This window comes from Diuraphis noxia, unplaced genomic scaffold (assembly GCF_037042655.1).
Source record: "Diuraphis noxia isolate RWA-SAM2 unplaced genomic scaffold, SU_Dnox_SAM2 contig0004, whole genome shotgun sequence".
NCBI lineage: Eukaryota > Metazoa > Arthropoda > Insecta > Hemiptera > Aphididae > Diuraphis > Diuraphis noxia.
The window spans coordinates 59,469,529-59,496,595 of record NW_028301714.1 but is presented as its reverse complement, the minus strand read 5'-3'; the positions used below and the strand labels follow the sequence as shown (position 1 = coordinate 59,496,595).

At 28.8% G+C, this 27,067-nt stretch overlaps 1 protein-coding gene across 5 annotated transcripts in view; it reads right to left on the bottom strand.

Moving 5' to 3' along the window:
• Nucleotides 1–9,207: 9,207 nt before the first annotated feature.
• LOC107161473 (growth factor receptor-bound protein 10-like) overlaps nt 9,208–27,067 on the bottom strand; it is a 100,871-nt gene continuing 83,011 nt past the window's right edge. For all 5 annotated transcript variants that reach the window (XM_089226438.1, XM_089226441.1, XM_089226442.1 and 2 more), the window contains exons 8-11: nt 11,674–11,874; nt 11,233–11,591; nt 11,069–11,162; nt 9,208–10,992 (exon numbers count right to left, since the gene is read on the bottom strand). In XM_089226438.1, the coding sequence (XP_089082564.1) occupies nt 10,834–10,992; nt 11,069–11,162; nt 11,233–11,591; nt 11,674–11,874 (813 nt within the window). In that variant the 3' untranslated portion in view covers nt 9,208–10,833. The remainder of the gene's footprint in view (nt 10,993–11,068; nt 11,163–11,232; nt 11,592–11,673; nt 11,875–27,067) is intronic.

The window sequence follows — 27,067 nt, the reverse complement described above, 5'->3', positions numbered from 1 at the left end:
GAAACATGATATTAAGAACGTTATCTGTGTTTGTACGTCGGTTATTTTTACGATTACTTAGTTTTTAAGTGAGTTATGAGCATTTTTTATTTCCATTCTTTATACACGCATAACTTGCTACAAAATTGAACTATCATCGTAAGAAACCACAAATGGTTGCATAGGATTGCGCACGGATGTAGCACATGCGGCCTATATGCTGCAATATTTTGTTTTTTTTGCTTTTCTACGTGCTTGTGATGCAATTGTTGATTATACTCAAGAACTAAAATATATCTTAGTCCGTGGTGCAAAAGGTAATAGATAATAGGTATAGGTAGAGCAAGTCATTATTATAACCACCTTCGAATTTGGACTTGTTAACTGCTGTTCAACTGATCATCTTATTGAAAAAAATCACTGATTTCAATGAGGAATAGTGACCAATATGATGAAATGTTTTATAAATGCCTGAAAATAAGTAAGGAACATGTTATAGAAATTCCGGAAGCCAGAAATAGAAAACTATCCATACAATTAGACTCCATAAAAAACCAACACATATAGGTATCTGTGTCAAAGTTTGGAGGAACCAAAATTAAGGTTCTTACCAAACCTTATAGATGTATTGATAAATGGATTACGTTCAAGTTTTACTCAGGAAAATCTTGATATGATAAATTCTGTAGACAATGACTTATGTTATTGGTAAGTTTAGAAATACATCAAACCAATCTCTAAGAAGAGTATGAAGTACTACAAAAGATATTCTTAATCACTCATGAAGGACTTGTTGCTGAAATAAGGATTTTAAAAAGCATTACAAATGTTCCAGATGGCTCATCATCAAAAGCAGTTTACAATTGGCTAAACTTTTTAAAAGAAAATCAAAGACAAAACGTTTTGTTAATTTTAAAAAGGTTTTAATCTATTGTAAAATCAAAACTTCGAAGTGCAAGAAAGACTAGAACATTTTTATTATTGTTTGTTTAACAAGAAAAAATTAATAAACATTCAAAATTAAGAAGTTATTGATGAATTCAAATCTATGAATAATGAAAGGGAGCGAAGATTATTAAATAAGTTTATAAATATTAACTAAATATATTGATTTTTATAAAAAAAAATTTGGTGTATCGATTAATAAGTATTTAAAAATTAAATTTTAATTGTTAAAAATTACTTAATTGCATTTTCCAAGTAAAAACTTGTCTTAAATACGAAAAATAAATAGCTATTTATTTTTGGTGTTGGCAAATATACAATGAAACTTTTAGTTAAAAATGTACTTAAAATATTCCTTAAAATAAATGTTATATAGAAATATGTGCTGCACCTGATCGGGAACTCTACGCATGTATTACAGTTTTTAATTAATATATACAATGTAAAAATATTTGAATAAAAACATTATTTAAAAAAAAAATACCACAAACAAAATATAACAAAAAATGTATCAAGGACCAAAGTTTTTGATTTATCAAAGTTCTACAGTTCAACTGTATATCTGTGTGTGTGTGGTTCTTAAGTTGTGGTTCATGGTGGTTCTATCTAAAAGTAAAATATTAATAATTATGATATGAGAGTTGTAAAAAAAGGTATTTAAAGAAATTTGATTTGGGGACAGGGGGCCGCGATTTCTAGAAGTCTTCCATCAGGAATCAGTGTTCGCCAAAAATATATGGACCACTGTACAATAATATTACTTAATTATTTTTCTATCTAGTCTTATTATTATTTTTTTTTTGATGGTGAATGAAATAGTATACACTATACAACCGTAAAAAGAAGTGACTACAATTTTTTTCAGTGAAAAGGGTGAAGGTTTGAGAGTTTGAAGTTGGCTCACTATAAGTACCTGCGCGGTGTCACGGGGTCCAGACGGTTCAGTGGATCTTTAATTTGTATATGATATAACTACCTACATTAAATGCACATATGCTGTTATAACATATTATAGAGACGTAATATTGCATAAAAATAATATAATATATAGGTGTGCGAATAACACAAATAATAATCATTTAGCAATATAATTTAATTATAATAAATGTCTAATAATAAGTAATAACTATAAAATGTGTAAATTAATATTTTATCGGCCATTATTTTCATACCTAAGAAGCTTGTAAATATGTAATTACGTCATGTAAATCATTAAAATACGAATATAATAAATAAAAAATAAAAATATATTAGATATGGGATTATATTATATTTATACAACGCTTCATGACGTCTGAGTAATAAAAGAAAAAAACAATATATTAAAGCTTATAACCTTGAACAAATTATAAAAAACACTGAATAACTAAACATTCTGAACTCATACAGAACAAAATACACTAATGTAGTAACTAGTAAGTACCTATATTTTATGACCAGTTACTATAATATTTATTATAAACACCTGGGTATTATTTTAATTTTTAGTTTGTGATCATTAAAACAATAATTAATTGAAATTCAGACACAATATGTATTTCATTCTGAATACAGTCTGCAAATCAGTATAGGCCCTAAGTATTCTGCAGTGAAAGCTAAAATTCGTAGAAATGTTGTGCAGCCGTATAGCTATATAATTAGTATCATAACTTTTAACAGAATTTAGTAACGGTACGGGAAACGTCAAATGTATTAATGTATTACTATAAATTATGGTCATCAATCCCTAAGATGTCATTTTGGGCTATACAGATGACTAGGTGAAATATATTTTTTTCCTAAGAAATCGCCAATATTAATCAATGCATTTATTAACGTAAACATCGCATTACATTCATATTATTATAGGTAGGAAACGGATGGGACTATTTTCCTACTCAATCAAAATATTTCAAAATAATCATAGTTATATGTATATTTGAGTAGTTATGTAAAATATATTACTTACGATTTTAAGCTTGCATGTTTAGCCTGATTTTAAAATCGATCTCATTTTCAAAGAAGGAATTTTCACGGTATAGGTTATCCATCTCAATTGTTGAAGATTTGTAATCGCTACTTATACAGTACATTATTTGCCTATACGTTTAATTTACTAACTTAACCTACGTAATTTAAACATTATGTGTACCTACAAAACATTCAATTTCAGAGTATCATAAATTATTTTTTGAAAAACCAAAAATGCATATTATACCTAGGCAGGAGAAATCTGGAATACATATATTAAATTGATAGATGGGTAGTAGTAGTATATCCATCTATCAATACTTCTTTCAAGTTATATTAGAGACAAATGTTTTTGAAATTTTACGCTTACATAATACATATATAGTTTTATACATATTATACTCATAATCCTAATTCCTAGGTACCAGAGGGCAGAGAGTAATATCGATCTGTAGTGAATGTTACTGACTGAGAATATAAATAAGCTATATATATCAATATCATATTTTTCGTTAAATTTTAACCCCAACTGCGCAACGTAAAGCAAATTGACAAATGATTAATCGATCTTGAAAATGTTTGCGTGACGACTTAAATACGAGCCTTACAAATGCGTGCAACACGTATAGGTACTATGATAAATGGGAATGTATGATGTATGCATAATATGCATTATTGTTGTTTAAACAACTTTAAACGACTTGCACGTGAACAATTTTATTATATAATATAATAATTAATAATAATATAGCGACTAATGTCAGTTTGAAACGAAGGTCATTTTCTGGTATTGAGATAGAATTTATAATCGTTTTGATTTAAATTCTTAAACTTAATGTCAACCTTAAACTCTTATTAATCTTTAAAAAACTGATAATCTGTTGACATTTTATTCGGCTCGCGTGGTCAAGAAAAAAAATTAAAATGTTCTACCGTTCTACAGTGTTGATTTTTACAATTACATTGGTTTTTACCGATATCTGAAATTTTGATGGTCTGTGGAATTTTTTTTGATTCCTAATGCTGCCATTCAGGGCCGTATTTAGGAATTTGACACCAAGGGGCAACAAAAAAATACGCCTCATTAATCATTATACAAAATACAAATTTAAATTATAAAAAAATTAGTCCCCTCTCCTACTCAGCCGCCCGGGGCAACAGTACCCTGTAGCTCCCCCCTAAATACGGCTCTGCTGCCATTAAACAATATTAATTGGTGATCCCTGCAGGTTTGCCGATTATGATTTTATGAAATAAACACCATTTTGATGTCTAAATTAAGACATTAAATATAATTTATAAAATTGGTTATTATGCGTTATGAGTTTATGACTATATTATTTGTAAATTTATTACGATGAACCCTGGCGATGATCATAGGCATGCGCACGGGTTGGGCCACCCTGCGTACCATTCTGTTGTACACATTATTGCCAGGCATATTGCTAAACTTTAATGATAATATTACAAATTACAATTTTTAATGATAGTAATTAAATATAAATTCATTAAAAAATTGAACTCTTTTAAGTATTTTAAAGTATCTTAATCATAATTGGCTTGGCCCACCCAGTCAAAAAGGTCTACGTGCTTATGGCGGTGATGGTTATAAACTATTTTGTAATTTATAGGCATACAGAATTTTGCATAGGCAGATATTTATAATAACCATAGTATTAAACGTATAATGTCAAAACTCATAATGAGAAAGGTATAATGCATTATAATGTATGGGTACTACCGTATTTTTTTATTAGGTATTTCAATATTTCAATAATATTTCTTAGTACTATTATAATCAATCAAATTATAAGGACTTCGTAAGAATCTTATGATTAGATACTTGATGTGCTCTGGACAATTTTAAATGATTCTTAATCTTAAATAGATAGAAAAAAATAGCCCTCTATAGTTAAACCTTATAAACACTAGGTATATTATGTCATCTTACCATTTCCATTATATCTCTGAAATTTCGATAACGATCTAAAGTGTAGTTAAAAAGTTGTATTAGACAATTAAACATAAAACATAATGTTTGCATGTTTTTACAATTATTTAACTTTCAACTAAGCCCCTACCCAGTGGCGTACGCAGGATTTTACATTGGGGGGGGGGGGGGGCTTGAAAATGGATTTACCTAGTGATATCCTTGAATTAGAAACACCCTTTTTTAGATAATATGTAAATATTTTTTTTACCTCTGATTTATTAGATCATATATGTTGTGAAACATAAATATGGTGTACAGAACAACTCTAATACCTCCTTAAAAATTAATAATGAAGATTTACAAAAATATAAGTATAAATAAGTATTCTTATAACTATGAATTATTAGAAATTATTAGTCTCCGGTATAAGGTTATGATTTAATAAAAACTACAATGACTGTAAATAGTGTAAATATATTTTAAACTTATTAGACTGGACTAAATGTATTTTATTGCCCATTTTGTTGTTTAAACATTTTTATTTAGTCCAATCTAATAACTGTAATCGCTTAGATGACGTTTTTGAAAATTGTTGTAGAACTTCCAAAATTACATAGATAACTGATAAGTATAATAACGAAAGTCGAAAAATTATCGGAAATCGGAATGTTGATATTAATTATAGTAATAATATACAATATACTAATAAATGGTATCTTAGTCTGTGGTTGTAATAAATGGAGAAATACACACTTAGATATGTACTATATTAAATCGTCGGTAGATTTAAAAATAAAAACAATACAAAATACGGACAATGGGGGGGCTTCAGCCCGTTAGCCCTCCCTTGCGTACGCCACTGCCCCTACCTCTTATAACTAACGATATTATGAGCTGTGAAAACTGAAAGGCCATTTGAAAATAATCCAAATGATTAGTTGACATTTAATACTTATACATACCTACGGTTTTCGTATATTATATTATGTAATATAGGTAAGCATAAAATAAATGTATTTTGATGCGCAATAGTGAAATCATTTGCATAATTGGAATTTACTAGTAAGCACATTTTCGTAGTAGTTTCGTTAATGTTGTACCATTGTGGCGATGATTGACCTTAGGGCTGAATTGAATTTTCCAAAATATGCCGAAACTCGAGCAACCGATGATACTAATTATTCGATGGATGAAATACAATTTTATTGTTTTCAACATTAACTGTTAGTGGGTGCAGCATAGTCATTTTAAATTGGACGTTAATAACATTTATTAAGTACCTATACATCATGACCTATAGTAAATCACACGGTACACTCTTATTGCGTAGAAAGTCATTAAAAATTTGAAGGTTTGGGAAAATTACTATAAACAATACAATTATATTTTGTTCTTTTGTGTGATTACATTGAACATCAAGGAGTTAAGTACAGGCAATTTGTACGGGCGTGGGTCAGTGCTCAGCAGGACATGTGCACGTAGTGTTGTAAATATCATAATTACAAAAAATGTAGCTTGTGATTTAATATTTAGTTAAATTATTGGGATACTTTCACACGCGCATTGCGCACTAGTCAACGACGTATAGTCAAGTACAAAATGAATATAATTTTTTTTCTGTCCAAAAGTATAGACATTTTGCCAATTTTATCGTATGGACTTATTAATCAAGTTTTCCTATGCAATTTTTGAAATCGAATATAATATATTATAGTCGTGAAGTAAACTTTGATCTTTTCATATTTTAATCAAATATTATTCTTGCTATACAATTTTTACATTTAAAATTGTTGATTTTTTATGAGGAACATTACTCTGTTCAGTGTTGACGTGTTATGCGCAATGTATAAAAGTTAAGTCACGGTGGATACGAAGACCGTGACAACTATTTCGTGCGCAACACCTACACTGCTCCCTATGAACGTAAATTTAAGCTGATGAATAATGAATTATGTCGATTACATTCTGCCAGCTTGGTTCATTTCAATTGAATTAGCATTTTTTTATACGTATAATATATTGGAGGTTATTTGTATGTTTAGTACAATCACTCGGTACGTTGTCAATATACATAATATGTAATATCAAGTTAACGAAGCAATCTATGGCAAAGCCAGGATTATGAAATGAGGAAGGAGGGGGTTAAACACCCAAATCTTCCCTGGCTACGCCACTGGAAGGCGAGTGGAAGCTATGATGGATATTAGAATGCAGCAAGAACACATATTACAAGCAGTCGAACTAGTCGAAGGTAAAGCACAACATTTCTGTACACTTGTAACCAACTAAGTGGGCATTCAATTTAATTAGGTTCATAATTAATAGAGTAATTATTATTTACTCTAAATGTATATAAAATCTATTATTAATTGTCTTATTTTGACAGGGAAAATATAAATTAAAAATTGAGTTAACATTCAATTATTATAGTATTACACCATTTATACTCAATCAATTTATAGTTTTGAAAGCTTGTCAAGCAAATTAAAGATAAAACCAATACTTATAAGTAAATATTTACTTAATAATTATTTATATAGTACAATTTACATTATTATAGTGTATATTTTGTGTTATTTCTTATGCCATTTTGTATATTGCAGTGAAAAGAATTTTTACTATAGAATAATATAGTATCTACTTATTATTACTTTTTATGTAATATAATTTTAATGAGACAATATTTTAACATATTATAGCATTAATTTGAACAAGGAAATTTTTCAAAAATTATAAAGGTTTTTGCTACTTGACTTATAGAAATCATTAAATGTGTCATGTGTGGGAATTACCGTGTAATTTGTACACTAAAAACAACAAATAACAAAGTTTAAGAAGTATTCAATAAGAAATCGTTCCTTCCTTAATTATTAAAATAAATAGTTTTTTAGATTTTACTGCGCAATAATGGTTTTATACTTTTATCAAACATTGGTGTGCATTTTATGTACTTTATTACTACACAGCGCCCTCATAGCACTGATAAAAATGTGCATTAACGGTGTATTGATTATTCCTTATGAAAAACACATACATGTTAAATGTAGTAGTGTAGAACATACAAATTTCACAAATTAACAGTAGGGAAATACACTACTTCTTGATAACTCTTCCTGTGTAAATGTTTGTTGGAGAGGGAGAGAGAGATTATTAACAAAACCTATTTTTTACATACATTTTTATCTACTTATGCATTTGCTTCCTCTATAATAATCAACATAATATATGATACAGTTGTCTTGTTTTTTTTTCTATGAGGTCAGAGATTAGACACAGAACCATCCAAATTTCTTGAAATTCGTTTGGTCGTGTTATCATGCAATACCTTGGACGTAGATAGAAATATACAAACATAGTATTAATATAATACAAAAATAAGTAATTAATTGATCTAACAAAAACTGTACAAAGATGTGTCTACTGAAGTTTCAATAGTTCGTGAAGTTTTTTTATATTTAAATCTAGTATACAAAAATACATAATGTTAGTTATATTTATAAAGAAAACATGCATTGCCAAAAAATTGACATTTAATCATCTTCATCATTGTTTATCGAATTTAAAGTTTGCACAAGACATGTCAGAGTACAGATTTTTTTTATAGTATTTACACGCACCAAAATCACAACAATAAATTATATTGTATTTTCTATTTCATAATTAAATACAATATCATATGGAAAAAAATAATATAATAAAAGTTTTATTTTTAAACTGTCTAGGATTTGATTGTCTATAAAATTTAACTATTGGAAGGGAGGGAGCAATTGTTCCATCAAATTACAAATAATACAATAATATAATTTCTTTTTAAATAATACTTATAAACTAAACATTATCGAATTACAATACATGGTACATCATTAAACGTAAGATATTATTAAAATTAATAAATTAAAATTTTTAATAATCATACAATTTTTTTTCTTCAAAATAACAATTCGTAGGAACAAAAAATGTCGATATACAAAACACGACTATAATCCACATTTTTTTTTTTTTTTTTTGAAACTAATCAAAAAATAATAATAGTTGTAATACTCTACAGGGAAAAAACAAATTAAAATAAATTGGGTCTTTTGTACTTTAATGATCACATAAACATTGACTTGATAATAATATATATATATTTTTTTTTCATGGTTATATAAATATTCTAAACATTAAAATTATTGTGAAAAAGAATATTATTTTTATTGTGTGTATTTATTTAATTGCACTGCACTTATCACATTTGTTTCCACATATATATGACTACAATACCACAAAAGGAGCATGGAATCAACTTTTATAATAATAATAATAATAATAATGTCATCACCTATTGATTGTTTGATATATATATTTTTTACTTGTAATTCATAACTATATAATCAACTTCATAAAAACAAACACACCCATGACATTAATACATGTCACACATATAATGTAGACATTTAGAACTAAAATACAATATGTACATGTATGTATGTAGTAATAACTATATTTATTTGTACATAACATCTAATTAGGTACAATTATATCCTCTGTGTTTTTATATTTTTAGTAGTTGTTGCATAAATGTCGTATTACAATACTGGGAATTTTGTAAACTAATAATTATAACAGCACAAAGATATTAAACACACATACATTCAAATATATTTGTATGAAAGCTTTCATATTTTACAAGTTATATATATATATATCATGATAAAGTGTGTGTCTTAAATTAAAAACAAACAAATAAATATTTAATAATACCTAACGGTAATCCACATCTTGAATCAGGAAAATAGTATATTACCACAGGAGAAGAATTTGAGATCATATCTGTATGGTATATATTAAAATATTAGATATTAAAGTGTTACAATGTGAGTAGTAAAACGGATACAACGCGTTGACAGCTCTTCAGATGAAATACAATACAAAAAGTTAACCAGCAAGTGTTAAAAGTTATCTACCAACCATACCATGCATGTCTCAAAATGTTTTACAAAAATAATGATAAGAATACACGAAAAATAAAATAGTTATTTTAAAAACTATAAAATGATTAAACAATTGTGTGACATACAGATATGATTAAAATGGTATCATAGAGGTAATATGAATTATTACTATTTCAAGAGCTGTATACAGTGTTTACTGTTTATTCATTTTGATATGCTATATTATAGAAGGTAGATACTGTTTGCTTTACTAACATGCATTAAGTATTCAGAGTGAACCATGGTATCTAACCATTTTCTCATGTTAGTTAAATGAGTTATTGAGAAAATAACATGGTCCATTCTAACTATAGATACATATAAACACAATATAAATTATATATATATTTATAAACACACATAATAATATGTAATAAACTACTTTTCAATTTTTTTGTTTTTTAAAGGATCTTAAAAAGTTCTTAATAACAATTATTATTGCTTTTACATTGACTACTGAATACCATGTTAAATAAGTTAAATAGAATATGTTATTTCCATTTATTATTAGGTATACTTACATGCTAAATATTTGGTCTGTCATGCTTAAATGCAAGACAAAAATTATCACAATATAAATATTATATTATTTTAAATGACAATAATTATTTATGATTTTATTATTATTATTATTCTCTCTAATATTACAATTAAATTATAAGTCCTAAAGGTGCTTGATTGAATGTTACGAACTAGTTAATCTAGGAACTGATCGCGCAAAATTATTATATCCATTAGGATTACACGTTAATAACTAATTGTAACACAGAAATATAAAATTTTTGAGTCCGAAAAGTGCAAACGGTAGATGTTTTAACGTTTCAGTCGATTTTTTTACAATAACGTTATAGTACGTTGGAAAATGAAAAAGAGAAAAATGAAAAAGATAAATAATTAGTAATTTGATGGTCGAGATAGTTAAAATACCTAAACTATAGGTATTTTACCTGTAGAATTATGTCATTATTTTATAGGTCACACACCTTTTGGATGAGAATATTTTGTGTCAACAGGAACTGTGTATGTCGTCTGTGCATTGTATTAATGCAAATTTCATTTGGTGACTGGGACTTGGACAACATAATGCATCAGTCGAGTGGGCAGACTACCTGCATTTAATTGATAAAACTCTACTAGTTGTAAAAGGTCATAAAATTTAATCACACCATTGTCTAGCGTAAAACAAACTTGATCGTTGAGTGGATCCATTTGCTGTAAAAATATATTTAAAATTTGACTAATTGTTAAGAAATTATAAGTTTATTAATAAATAAATTTGAATACATACCGTTACAATAGGTGTATGAATAATTTTACCACCACATTTGAATGTTAGTACATATGAACCACATTTACTTTTGCTCTCTCGTATTAAAAACACGCTGCAATTTTTATTTATATATAAGTTAAGATGAATAGTTATTATTTAAAAAATAAATTTGGTGTACATACCCATCTTTGTTCCCAAGTCCATTAAGGACATTGGCAGCTTGATCACGGCTCATGTTTTTATGATACCATGGCTGAGATAAGTGAATATCATTTTCAAGTTTTGTGACAGCTGTTTGAAGGCCAGGAGTTGATCGACCACTAGATCGCCAACTTCGCCGCACACTACCAGTCTCGGCTTGAGCAATGGCAAGTGCTTCTTTGGGATCTTCTACAATTCGACCAACATTTCCAGAAAAGTCCATAGCTACGTGGGACCGTACGCTCTCGTTGGGCAATGGCTTTTTATTGTATTCATATTCATTAGCATCGTTATGCTTTTTCACAAATGATCTGTAGTTGTCTCTTAATTGCTTTCCATACTACATAACACCAAATAGATGTTTTAAGTAAATATTTAAGCGATCAATTACTATTTATTTAACAAAATAATTTAATACTCACTTTCGACAATCTCATAGCGCACATCCAATAAGATTGTGTTGAATGGGAAGTACACGCAATATATTGCTTTATTCCACTATCAGGCACCAAACATAGACAGTGAACTGTAGGAGAGCCAGCTACCTTCTTATTGGTGGTGAATATTCTGAAGTCATCTAGGTAAGCCCAGACTTTTACTTGACATTTATCTTGCGATATAGCCTGCAATAATATAGTAAGACATTATATAGTAAACAATAATTCAAACTAGTCAGGCGGAAACAAATGACACCTAATGGTATTTTCTAAGTAGGAAATGTGGCTATTCATAATATTTTACTAGTTTCATAGAACAGTTTTATTCCGAGAAACAACGACGTACTTAAAATATTAACATGATATTAAGTCAAGACAAACGCAAATTCAGCTAAAAAAAATGTTTTAAATCAGCTATTTTGAATATTTATAAACCTACCTCAACATAAAAAACATGGACTATCTTTGTTAGCATAAGCATAAAATCTATGATCAGTGTTGGTGTACGGATTCATTAAATCATTTATTTTTGGATTTTTGAAAATTCAACATTTTTTGATTCTTAAGTTGTTACTATTTATAAATTTAAAAAACTGAAATCATGCAAATTCTCATCACAGTGTTAAGTAAGAGTGTACCTATGGCATAAATGATTTAAACTATAGTGAAAATTTGATAACAAATTTAACGAACCCTCATATTATGGACTGATAGAACAGTGAATTGAGTAACAAGTACGATTATAGAAGTATTTTACAGTTGTCAGTCAATGTTAATACAATAGAGAATAGATAATGAAAATCCGATAATTCATCGACAGACAAAAATGGATTCTTTTAAACCATAACATCATCTGTGACATAAAAAAATACATTAAATAAATAGGTAACAACTAACATATTATAATATATTTCATAGTTTTTGTAATAAAACTATAGTATCTACTAAAAAAGCATATAAACAGTGTAAAAAGATGCGGATACCACATATTATATTATGTCTGTGTAAATTATATATACAATATTATATGAGCATAGGCGTAGTGTGATGATTTTTTTTTTTGTTTTTTTGGAGGGGACTAGTATTTTTTTTTTGTGTTATCAACGACAATGGCGCAACTTTTCGTTAATTATTTTGCATAAAGGCTAAAATGACTCAGGTACAGAGGTACAGAACATATATCCTACAAAATAATATAACTACAGAAAAATGTTAAGGAATAAAATATAAAAAGGATTAAAGAAGCACATTATTAAACAAAATATAAATAAATAATACACTATAAATTATATGATTATCATATAGGTACATATTTTGTATTTGAATTAAATATAAAAAATTTTTTTTAATTTTTTATAGAAAACGATTACTATATTAAAAGGTAAAACGCCTGCTTTTTTTGGGCAAATATATTAAGAACCTTTTCAGATTTAATATTATTAGTTAAGTCCCTTTCAATATGAAGTAACGATAGATTTTCAAATCCATCGTTAGCGATAACATTTTGTAGCCATGTTTTTATTCACCACATTACTGAAAAAGATCTCACATATGGAAGTATAAAACAGTGAACTTTTACATAATGGGCTAAACAAATTTCTGATGGGAGGCGGTTATAGCCCGCTTAGTCCCCACCATTCTACGCCTAAGTAGTATTATGGATTGAGAATACAATATTAGACAAAAACGATGAAATGATTCAATACGAAAATTCTGACAAAACTATACTTATCGCATTCGCATATATTACAGAATACTATGAATTCTGTATGAAAAAATACGAAAGAGTACCAATAATAATATTTCTGAAAACATTTTTTTGATCTTGTATTTCCAAAATGTTTAAAATACCTAAATAATTTAAACATTTTAATATTGTGTTATTAGTAGAAGAATTTTTCATGAATTATTTCAAGCCAGAAAAAGGCACGTGAGCCCCACAGTAGCGTTAATTTTAGGTTTTTCCCAGGTAATTATTTTTAATATATAAATTATAAAGAATATAATATTAGTTAAATATAACTATAATACCACATTAAAACAGAATCGCTTAGAAGATTTATAATTTTAATTTAAATTATTATAAAATGATATTATTATACTAAATTATTCTAAGCATTATGCAAATACATAATACACTTCAATGTTAATACGTGTAGATTGAATCATTTCAATGATAAAACTATAAATATCATACTTACAATTTTAAAACATTAACTGTAGTTAAAAAGCCAAATCTAATGACAGCAAGTTCAACAATGTATGAAATGATTATTTGGGCAATGGCGATCGTGCCGCGGTTTTGTTCCAAAATGAAGTATTATTAGAATAAACTGCAATTCCTAGGAGGGCTACGCGTTATTATGAAATAAAAAAATGATTCAGTTCCAATTCAGACGAATGAATACAAAACGTTTTTTTAGAGAGAAAAATAATTTTTATTTTTAACACAATATAACTTTCCAATTGAAATTTTCGCGGGCTCATAGTCTGTTAATCAACTTCAAATCAACAGTCAAGAGTGTTTACGATTTTTGATTTCAAGAAAACTAAAAAAGTATAAAAAGTTAATAGGCAGTAACAGAAGAAAAAAGTTATCGGCTAACGAACGACGACGAACGAAGTGACGAGTGACGACTGAAGTAAGTTGTCTTCTCGTCTATTGACAATCGATTATAAACGCTAATCACCACACTATAATATACAACTGTACAAGCCCAAGTATTAATAGTAGACAATTAATACCGGGAACATTGTGATCATGGAAATTGAGATAAGTCATAAGATTTAGAATTTAGATAAGATAATATTCACGGCAAACAATTATTTTTGTCGTACATGATTATCTTTGTACGTATTATTATTAAAATGGATAATTATTATTACGACTCGGGAAATCCAAATTTGGAAATATTCTGATTGTAAATTTTTATCGTTGACTTCTGTAGAGTGTAACATTATACAACGTATTTTGATATTTAATATTTTTTATGCATAATACAAACATACAATTGTGAAGCCAATTAAAAAAAATAAGTTAGTCTAGAATTACGTATATTAACCAGTAACTAACGAATTCCAACACCATTTCCATTGACGCAGCTAGAAATGTGAATTTTAAATAACCAAGAAAGACACACACTTGTTGAAGGAACGGGGTTATTATTAATCTTTACAATAATTATTTGCACATCATTAAACGTCACTAAACTATTACAACGGCATACGATAAAATCGTAAAAATATATCAGTGCCACGGCCCGCGGTTGTGTGTTAAAGCCGTTAAAGGTATAGGAGTGGCTAGGCAGTCGGAGTACAATCAAAATGCATTGTGATCAATCAACTCCAAGGACGAATTTATGACGCATTGAGACTATCTATATCTATAAAAATGGCGCGCGCCGGTACGAGTGCATAACGATTCATATACATATATAGTTATAGTCACCAGGTCTCGACGTGTTACATTATACTAATGCATGTGCATGTGCATGTGCATATTGTCCGAGAGAGACGGACGGAGATTGATTACGATAGATAATAATTTAATATAACACGCGTAGTAATAAGACGTGCCTCCCCGCCGGTTCAGCGTAAGGCACATTTTGCAGCGTTTCGTCTATTACGCCGAAGGTAACAAAAAACTTATTGCTTACAACAGAATTATTATGATCTCTTGACGACCGCACAGATTTCATCGAGGTCGCCTCTCGTAAGTAATATAATATGTATAGTTTATTAGATTTAGACGGCGGCACGTTTTTCATACTATTATTGTGTTTAATTAAAATAATATAATATGATATTATCAATCGTGCAACTTCAATATAACGCAAATACGCAATGCACCGATAAGTGGCCAAGTCTTATCAATATATAGAAAAAAATTATGTTGAAACTCGAGTAATTAAAGGCTACAAGTTTTACCATACACCATACATACATATTCTACTATCGCCAGACATAAAATATTGAACACGATTTTTGTTTATTTTTATTATTTAATTTTCTAACACGTACAGGAATAATCGGAAACTCTGACTGTATTCTGAACATACATTTCAAAAATAGGAAGTTATTATTATTCTTGGGCCAACTCAAAACAATTGAACACACAAAGAATAAACATCAGCGTGGTAAATGTTTGAAATTATATATTTGATTTAAATCGTCTAATATTGCCACGTCGTCGGCAGATAGATCCCGACAAAAAATTCTGTAATGTATGTATTTCAAATTTAAGATTATACTCATTGTATGTAAAAAATACAAAATAAAATAATCATATCTTCTTCAATCAATTTACCTGTATAAATAATTTGTTACATGGATTTAGTGTAATGGAATGGGTAACTACCGTCAATTCAATAGTGTATAATTGTATATACTATATTATAATATTTGAGTTTTAATATTAAAGTAGGCAATAATACGATAAATAATATCGAATGTATACCTAACAAAGACCTCAATATGTATGAACCGCGTGTAATATAAATAGTAAAAAACGCGATAGCGCAGGTATATTATATTTTATGTATAAAATAGGTACCGTAATTGAGATAAGTAGCAAAAAATGCCGATTACCTGTATGGCTGTATATTATATACACTGGCAGGCAATAAATTTACAAGATCAAGTGAGTACATTTATCAAACGAATGAGGACTCTCAATAATTAAACAATAAACCCATCGATACAATACGGTGTCGGGCGGTAGAGCAGTGGCCCGTCTGCCATGTATAGTAAAAAAAATTTACAGAACCAATAAAAAATAACGGGCAATAATTGTTATGCAATCGGACAAGCACTCGAGGTGTTAACAAATAATATAAAATATATTATCGAACGCGCGCGCGCACACACACACACACACGCTATAAACGTATACCCGTGCATTGCGAATGTAAGATTTCGAAAAGATAACCACGCTTCAGTCGTGTGCGCCAAGTATGACTTAAGTATATTGTAATAGCGGATATAAGTGATCAAACCAGAATTTTAAGCAATACGAGACGTAATCCCGATTAACCATCATAGTTAAACTCATATTTCACCGGAAATAAGATTTCATATTAAATTTCACTACTAATTTAGTATATCTTACTACAGCTTCTTTTACTGATCATTTTTATTAAATAACTTGTATAAAATTACAAACAGTACAAACCACAGTTTCGACTAATATCTTTTTTTTTTTTTTTTTTTTTTTTTAATCTAGAATTTATACAATCTATACTACAAAAAAAGTACAATAAGCATAATGTATGTTTAATTAAGTGTAATAGCTTGAATGTCTTGAGAGAAGAAACCGTCCAGTGAAGGTTCGACTAATATCATCTCAATTATTTAATTTCATATATTATTTTGAAGAAAAGTGCACATTATTTAGAAAAATTAAACGAAATTCAAATGACTGTTGAAGTTTGACTTGAAACTCTCAATTACAAAATATCTGGAGATGCATATAGATACACCTTGCGCACATTCAAATGTGACATGTCACCTATACGAAAAACATGCGTCGTGGTTACGATCGCAAAACTATTATTACTCAATACGTATTTATCGTCTTCATTCAACACCCACATCCTGTATATTAATCTATAGTGCGCGTCATCAACCGCGGGTCCCTCTAAACATTTTACAGCACAATAATTATCATTGTTTATTACCCAATTAATTATTTTGATCGTGTGCGGAGAATCGTAACAGATATATATTATACATATACATACGAGTGAAAAAACACGTGGTCGGTGATTTTAATTTTAATTTTTGATAGGAATTTTATACAATGACGATGATTCATTCGCAAGACCTTCGTGGTCGTTGGCAGTATTACGAGCGATCGGTTTCTCGATAGGCCTCTAACTCTATCCGGCCATAGACAATAACATACTAGTATTTTTCACATTAATAAACCCACTATTTTCGCTCAACGCTTTCCTCAGCTAGTGGGCGATCTTCAATACGATATGCCACGTTCACAATTTATAATAAATATGTGTGTGAGTGTTCTTGCGCAAATACAATGATACTGTGTTTGAGTATTTTTAATTTTAAGCTATCCAACAAATTGGGTCGAGAATAAACATAGTAAAAAAACTGACAACAGTTTTTTTTTATTTCATTTAAATGAAACTACAAATTATAACCTCATTTATATATATATTAATGAAAAAATATTGAATATATTTTTACGAAATTATTTGAGAGAAAATAAAAGTACTTATAAATTAAAATCTTTATCTTTACTTCTTAAAATATCTTTACCAAAGTAATGATGCGTTCCGGCAATAAAATATTTAAATTAAAGTTGCCTAATATAAATTAAGACAATTAAAACAATTTATAAAGCTACATTTATAAATATATAGAAAATTATTTAACATAGTTCAGTTATATATTTGTTATTTGTAATAATTTTTAATATTAATGTCATCACATTTACTTATTGTATTATTATGTCTATAGATTGTAAATGTCTTTTATAATAATAATAATTAAAAAAAAAGCAATGAAATAAAAATCCTTGGTATCTAGATTTTTAAATTATAAATATAGTATACTTGGTACAGATATTCTGTATTATAATGATATATAGTTTTAAATTTTAATTAGCCAAAGAAGAATGACGCTTCAACAATAATTTGAACAACTGATTTTTAAAACAGTTTTTTTAAATTTACTATTTACAGAGATAATACAGATATTATTTATAGAATAATGTACTAATTCGCGATATTAACGCTATTGAAACGTCAAACATTAAGTTCATAAATTAAAAATAACTGTAAATAATTAAAAATTATTTTACATTACTTAACTTACATACTACCTATCTCTATTCTCTATACACGATTAAGTGATTGATCAATAAAATCTAAAAAGTTATTTCATTTTTTCCATTTTTTTCCATTATTACCTATCACAAAATAAATATTATTTATGAGATAAAAAAAATATTCTGCAACAAGATTTAGTCACATCAAGGTCTTCCAATTTCATTAAGCAAGCTTCTTAAATACCGAACGTGTTGTAAAATATTTTAAAGAAATTCATTTTGCTTGTTGTTTTAATCACCGTTTGTCTTTTACATTATGGGCTATCATATTGTACTAAACTTGAAATAGTATTTACGCTCGAGCATACAGCAGAAAATATAAATTTAACATAAATTTTACTGAAAATCTTAAGTAAAATTACATAAAATCATATTTTTACTAAGTAAATAACAAAGCAAACATATCATAATCATTCGCAAGATCATTTGTTAATTAATGATCATCCAAATTTAAATGTGTTTATAAAATGTTTTAATATTTTAATTCAAAATTTTAAAACATTATAATATTATAAGTCTGTTTACTGAAACAATATTAGATACTCTCTTCACTATAAGATAATTTTGGTTTTAATAGGTAGCGTAAGTTGTAGAAGTTGCATATTATTCTATATTTTTTTGAATTATAGGAGACCAAAATGAATATCCATGCTAATATGCTATACAATGGTGAGTTTAAAAATCAAAAATTTAAAAAACATATTTCGTCGATTTTAGGGAAAAAATGCAGATTTCTCGATTTTTATAAACGGATATTAAGCATATGCAAAACATATGTTTTTCATCTTCTAAAACAAAATTAAACTTTAAAATTTTTAAACTGTGTATTTAAACATAAAATTTAATATAGAACTCAACATTATTTAATTATTTAATGTATTTTGTAGTTCTTTATTACTTAATTAGTATCGTCATAGTCGACTATCAATTTAACTACAACAGTGCGATGTGCTGATATGTATCTTTATGTCAATCTCTATTGCATTAATGTAATCTGAACTTAGCGAAGTTTTTAAATCAATAAAATATCAAAATGCTAACAGTTTTCCAGCATGTATAAAATAGTATATTATGAATTTTGAATTTTTATGAATATTATTAATTTTTTTTTTGCATATATTTACACATTTTCATTCATATTTCATATTTTTTCATTTTAGCTCCTATATAACTTTCGAGTCTTGATAATAGGTATCCTGTTTGAAAATTTAAATTAGAGATTAAACAACTATTTTTTTCCAAACAAGATTATTCGTTATCATTTAAGCTCTATGTTTTTGATATACTCATGGTCTATCCATTATATATTATCTTTGCATAAATTTTATGTTACATTAGGTATATTCATTTAATATTTACTAATAAGCTTTGTACTAGACATTTTTAGTTTAATATAATTATAATATTATGCCCAGCCATGTTATAAAATATCTCTGAACTTTATACAAGAATTATAATGATTGATAAATACTATATTTTGTATACTTATAAAAGAAACAATTTTTTTCAAAAAAGTAAATACAATAATGCAACAACTTTTTATTTTTTCGACGGTCAATCGAATCATAATATTACAAAAATAATCTGAGAAATACAAGAGCTTAAAATTACTAAAAAAATTTACGAAAAATTAAAACCATAGTTTTTTATAAATATTATATAGTTTAAAGCAAATTAGTAAGTAAAGAAACGTTTCGTCGATTAAAAGCAACATTTAATCGTATTACAGTGTTGTATTCGATTATCTGTATTTAAATGGAAGTAAACGATCCATAATCATCAATGACAAAATTTAATTAGCCATCCACAAAATGGCACAAATTGACCAATCTACCTTGAAAATTAACATTTGTTTGAGAAAATATTCTCTTTATTCAATCAAATGACCACTTATTCCCTGTATGCTACGAGTATAATATTGTTTTACATTTTGAACATTTTAATTTAATTTAGGTAATAAAATATTTATAATATGATGATTAGTATTCGATAAATCATGCATAGATAATAATTAGTAGTTTTGAAATACGATAAATATAATCTAATTTTATGTATTATGTGTTAATACTTTAATAAGGTCAAAATTGCAAAATGGTTTGGTGGAAAAGATCACTATTAGGTAGTACTACCTACTGCTTAATGGAATTTGGATGGCTTTATCAACAAAATAAAGTTAACGAATAATTAGGTAATTATCTACTATGTTACACAATTCTATTACTATAATACTGTTCGTATTAGGTACTAACAACAATATCATTGTATTAGGAATAGCATTATATTATGATATACTCAATAGTAATAGTTTGTTACAATAATAATGTGATACATATTTTATGTCTTACATATTATTCTGTTTAACACTTAAATATCGTATTTCCCAACTATAAAAGAAACTCTTGAAAGGAACAATCACTATACCATATTAGCAGGGACCAAAATACCTAAATTGTATAAACACTTTTCTTGTAACGTACAAATCACATCCTAAAATAATATCAGAAGATAAAGAAACCTTAAATCGATGCTTTTTTTATTATTGATTTTACAAAACGTCAATAATAATTAATAATACTTATCGGTCCCCTATAACTTTAAACTTTTAAACTATAGTTTATAAGTATAACTTCTATAATAATGTACAACCCTAAATAAGTAAAATAAATAAAATAGAAATTAGAAATACTTAATTGATACAATTTTTTATCAGTTCTGAACTCTCGAACTTAATTTTGGTAAGATTAATTAACAAATATTCAGAAATAATAACTTAGTAATACATTGCTAAGTTAAAAAAACCTATCTTTAGTCTTGATGGAAACTAGAATTTTGTCATTAGTTATTTCAGGCGCTTCTGGAAAGTCTCCTTGAAATCGTAATATTAAAATAAATATAGTACTAGATAAAATAATTGGTTAAGAGGGCGCAACACCCGTACTATTGTCTCAGTCTTACAAACGCGTAGCATAACAAATTTACGCTCAACAGTTCAAGTTTTACTCAGTTAGCTTAAAAATTAGAGTGAATAGACTTATTATGAAACTTGATGGTTAAATTTTAAAATTTGATGGCAAGAACATCATCTGTGTTTGGTTGGAAATATTTTTACGATAATTCAGTTTTTAAGTAAGTTATGAGCATTTTTATTTTACAATTTTGAATTTAATATACGCGCATAACTTACTTAAAAACTGAATTATCGTAAAAATATTTCCAACCAAACACAGATGATGTTCTTACCATCAAATTTTAAAATTTAACCATCAAGTTTCATAATAGGTCTATTCACTCTAATTTTTAAGCTAACGGAATAAAACGTGAACTGCTGAGCGTAAATTTGTTAATATGCTACGCGTTTGTAAGACTGAGACAATAAATACGGGTGTTGCGCCCTCTTAATAAATGTAAATTTGTAAATTTCAACACGACATACGGTCGTACGGGTATTTAATATCCAATTTAAAAAAAAAAAATCAAAACGTTAGTAATTAACTAGATATTCAACTACATAATACTACATAATCAATAATTATTTAAATATACAAAATTTCAAATTTTTTTATTTCAGATATTACTTCTACACATTCTTTAATTTTATACTGCACATTAAATTTTTCGAATTGCACATTGTATACACTAATGCACTATATAAGTCCCTGCATATTAGCATGTTTGGCCTTATCTATTTGGTACCTAGCTGTCTGCTGTTTGCGTTAGCAGTTTTCAATAATAGAGAATGAGAGACATACGCACGCGCGTACACACACACACACATATACTTGTATATATTTGTGAAAGTATCCTCATGCTACCGGCTACAAGACAAAAGCAGTGGTTGTGTGCGCATATATAGTACAGTACACCTTCACTAGAAAAGTATAGGTGGAGACAGAAATAATAAATTGGTGGTCTTTTTTATTAGGTTCTAACCGCAGGTTAAATACGTCGCAAATAGAAACAACAACAAAAAAAAAATTGTAAAGGAAGGAGTGGTCAAAGTTTATTTCAGCTCGTGTGTATTACATAGAAAATTATAGAGGTGATAGAACAATAGTGCTGGCTAGAATAGGATTTGATGCAATGTAAGTTTCTAATTATTATCTAAATAAAAGTATAAACAAACATTCATGTACGGTGTGGCTAATATATCGACTCCATCTTGATAAAAAAAAAGTGTGAAATATATCAACTAATAAAACAGAAATACAATTTGGTAACACCATCGGTATTTATTACGAATTATTTCCTGATGGAATACAATCAATAAAAATAATATAATAAAATACCGTTTTATATAGTTTTAACAAATTTAAGTTTTTGGTGTCTTTGACCATTTTAATAAATTTATACAAATGAAAAATTCACGAGGATATTTATTACATAAAAATTATTGAATCAACAATAACCAAATATTTATATTATTGAAAGTTCAGTTATTAGTTTTGTTATATAGTTTATAGAAAACCAAATTTTAATTGTCTACTGGAGGAAATAAAAACAATCTCTACACAACTGTAGGTACAATAATAGTTATTTTGATATCAGAATACATTCTTAACTCGGATCGCCAGATGGAGGAAGTCCCCGCATATATTCGTAGTCTATAAATCCTAAACTTTAGTGCATAAAATCTAGGTGTAGATGAGGAGAAAATAAAAATATATTGTATTTATTATTTTGTGAGAGTAGTAACTAGTAAGTGACGATTCCAGTTTCTTTTTAATCTGCGAGGAGGCTCATAAAAAAATGATTTAAGTGCTTAAATGTTTAAAATCACAAAGCGTTGTCTGGGAAACCATTTATAGTCTGAGCTCAGAAAGTAGTTACGAGAATATATTTTTAATTTGAAATAAAAACCAAGATACATCATAAACGGAGGTTTGGTGGTAAAAAAAAAAACCTTATTTCTAATTATAATGATACAATCTTCTTTATAGATGGTTATCAAGCTGTGCTTGTATTTGCAAACAGGTTACATTAGCGATTTGACACTTAACACATATTATATCTGTTTAATATACAACTAGGAGTAGGTAGTCTATTATATCTTAAATGATTGCTCAGAAAATAAAGATTACCTATTAATAATAGATGACATATTATGTTTAATACTAGGAGGATAAGGATGCTCTAAGCTAACCAAACAACAATTAAAAATTCGTAGTTATGCATACAAAAAATATTATATTGTATTATAACAAATTTAAGTCTCACTAACGTTAGTTGTTAGGTAACCCTATATTTGCGGCTATGACCTTTAGGCTTTGAGCTATATTTTACTAGATTAGTGATAAGAAAATTTTAATTTACTGCAAAAAATATTTTAATTATAATATAGTTTTTAAATAGGTAATAACATATATTGTTCCAACTCCAAAGGTAAAATAAAATGAATTGGTTTCAAATAACACTTCATCAATCATATAGTTAGAATCAAAGTTAAAATGCAAGAATTAGAGTTTAGCTTACATTTTCAGTATTGATAAACTGCTAATAAAATTTATTTACATACAATTGGTTAGTGAATTTAAGCTTTTTCCATAATATAATATCGTCGGGAAAACTATTTTTGTATGGCTTTGTTAGCAAATAACACGACAATAACCTACATTTTCCTCGCAGGTTAACCGTTAAATAAAGTATATTTTATTGTTTTATTTTTTATGTGACATAATTTACCACTATACCACCACCATTAACGACCTATAGGACAAAACAATTTGTTACTAAATTAGTCAAAAATGTCTTTTAGTCTCACAGGTCATAACTATTGAACGTTCTTAAACGCAGCTCTCAACCAAAACAATAAATCTACAAAATTATGTTAATTGCAGAGGTTTACTTATCTCTTTCTGGATACAAAATCAACTCGCGTCAAAATTGTACGCTTTAATCGATTTATATGTCTCTCTCTTTCTCTTTCTTACTTCCAATATAATTTGTCATCATTACGTGCCTCGCAATAATTTTTGGGTTAGAATAGATTTTCATTCGTACACAAAGGAAATATAGTTATTCCGTAGGTAGGTCTGGGTCTTTGATATCAGAAACATCATAATAATAATAACCGTACAATTTTTTATTTTATTTTTTACTTATATATATATATATATTTTTTTTTTTTTTTTGACAGCTTACTCGCCAGTATCGTATTTCGATATTGCTTTAAAACATAGAATTTGCGGAAGAAACTCGATAGTATATTATAATGTCATACAAGCTTGGATATATAAATTACATGGCCGTTAACATTATAACATATAAATGAAACTCGTCATAGAACCGATCGTATATTTGGTAAAATATTTTATAAATTTCGAATATTTAATTTTTTAACAATACCTACATAGACATGGTACCTAAAATATTGAACCCGTTGGCCGTTGATATCTATAGTATTATGTACATTGTAATTGATGAAAAGGTGACTAACCTAAACTATTGAAAACCTCGGTTCACCATTATCGTCTCAAGTGACACACTAATGAAACGTATCAAATCATAGTAGGCACAGTAATATTCAGACACAATTCGTTATGACACGGATTCGTACAAACCGCTCAGATATCGTCTACCTAGGCGGGAGAATCGCGTAATTTTACGCGGAAAGAAAACACGAAAAAAAATTGGGTCGAAATTTGTTTATGCAAGTCGTGGTGATTGACGTTATCTACGGACATCCGATCGAGGGAAACACCGAATGCCGATCGTCGTGTGACAAATATTTCATTTTTTTTTTTTTGTTATAATATGGATTGTTACTCGGCGAGAACGGAACAAATTTAGGCGATCGACGGTGTTGGTCGGGCGCTTGTGCTTCAGTCGGTCAACACCTACACAATTCGCGTGGCCGTGTAGCGCGCTACTAACGACGACGCTTTGGTTTGGAAACGACGTGAAATAAATTTCGCGACACGAATCGCAAAGTGCCTCCGATACCTATTACTGTGCTGTAACATCGCAACTCTCGGCCGGTCGCTGGTCGTAACAAGTGGGTCGTACGTACCTCCTACTCCTCTTGTTCCTGGGCAAACCGTTGGCGGCCGCACTTGGCGAAAAGTTCGGAAAATTCGCTGGCGATCTTCACGTCCCGTACATGGCGTGGCGGTCGGATTTAGCGGTTGCCGACGACGCACGGAAACGCCGGCGACTGACGTTCCGCCGGGACTTGTTTAGTTACGGCAGTTTAGCGGTAGCAGCGGCAGTATTGGTAGACGATAGCAACACAATTATAATTAATATTATTGTTGTTGTTATCGAGAAGCAACGACGACGCCGAATCAGCTTGGTGGACGGACGCGATAAGTGAAATACTGTAATATATTATATTATTTTGTGTATTTCGCGACGGCACGCGATTACAGCGGAGGCGGCGACAGTAGTACGCGGCCGGAGACGACGACGACGATTGGGTTTTGAACGCGGCGGATCGGCATCGGGGCCGCCGGACGGACACTTACACAAAGGAACAGCTGATATCGAACGGATTGGGCCGTCGTCGGTACTACAGTACTGACGGTCGTGGTGGTGGTGCCGGGCGGAGGGGGTGGTGCCGGCGCTGCTGCTCGCTCGCTCGCTCAGTGCTCACTCACTCGATGGCTGGCTGGCGGACCGGCCGCCGGTACACCGCCACCACCACCGCGGCACCTCCAACGTCACAGCCGCCGCGCGTAACGGTTGAATTGTGCGATCCCCTTCGTCCTCACTCACCACCAACCGACCGGCGCTGCTGACGACGCACAGCTGAATCCAGTGTGGGCGACCCGCATACGTACAATTACCGTATCATGCGACCGACCGGTTTTTTTAAATTTATTGTTTCGTCCGTTTGTTTGTTTTTTACGGGTCGAACTCCACAAAAACTATAACTATTATAATTACTACCGTTGATTATAAATAGCAGTATATAATACTATTTATAATCAGTGTATTCGACAGTACCAAATACATCACAATAAAGTATACGAAATAAATAATACAATCGATTGTAAATTATTAAATTCATAATCAATGTCATTAGGTACGTTATAAACTTTGTTCGGGATCGACATCATACACGATAAATATTATAGCAAATAAAAATAATAATGGAAAAAATTATTGAAAAAAATACTATTCGGTAACATGTAATGGAAGAAACGTACAAGTTCTTTCTATCGTTTAAACGTAAATTAACTGTGTCGATTGAGTTGAAATATTTTAAAAACTAACTATCGAAAAAATGAGAAGATGAAAATTTCAATTGCTAGATGGATCATCTTCACCAATAATAATTTATTCTTAATAATATCATTATATATTTAAATTATTATCTTTAATGGTCTGAAAATCATTAGGCAATATATTACAGTCGAGTCTCGATTACTCAAATCTCAAGGGGAATAAAAATAATTTATTATTCAAGTTATATACAACAAATATAACTTAAAAACACTTCAAGGGGCAAGAAAAAAAGTTCGAGTTATCGAGTCTTGACTGCAGTATATTTTTTCATAGTGTTCATTTTTTGCATTTTGCATGCTATACCTATAC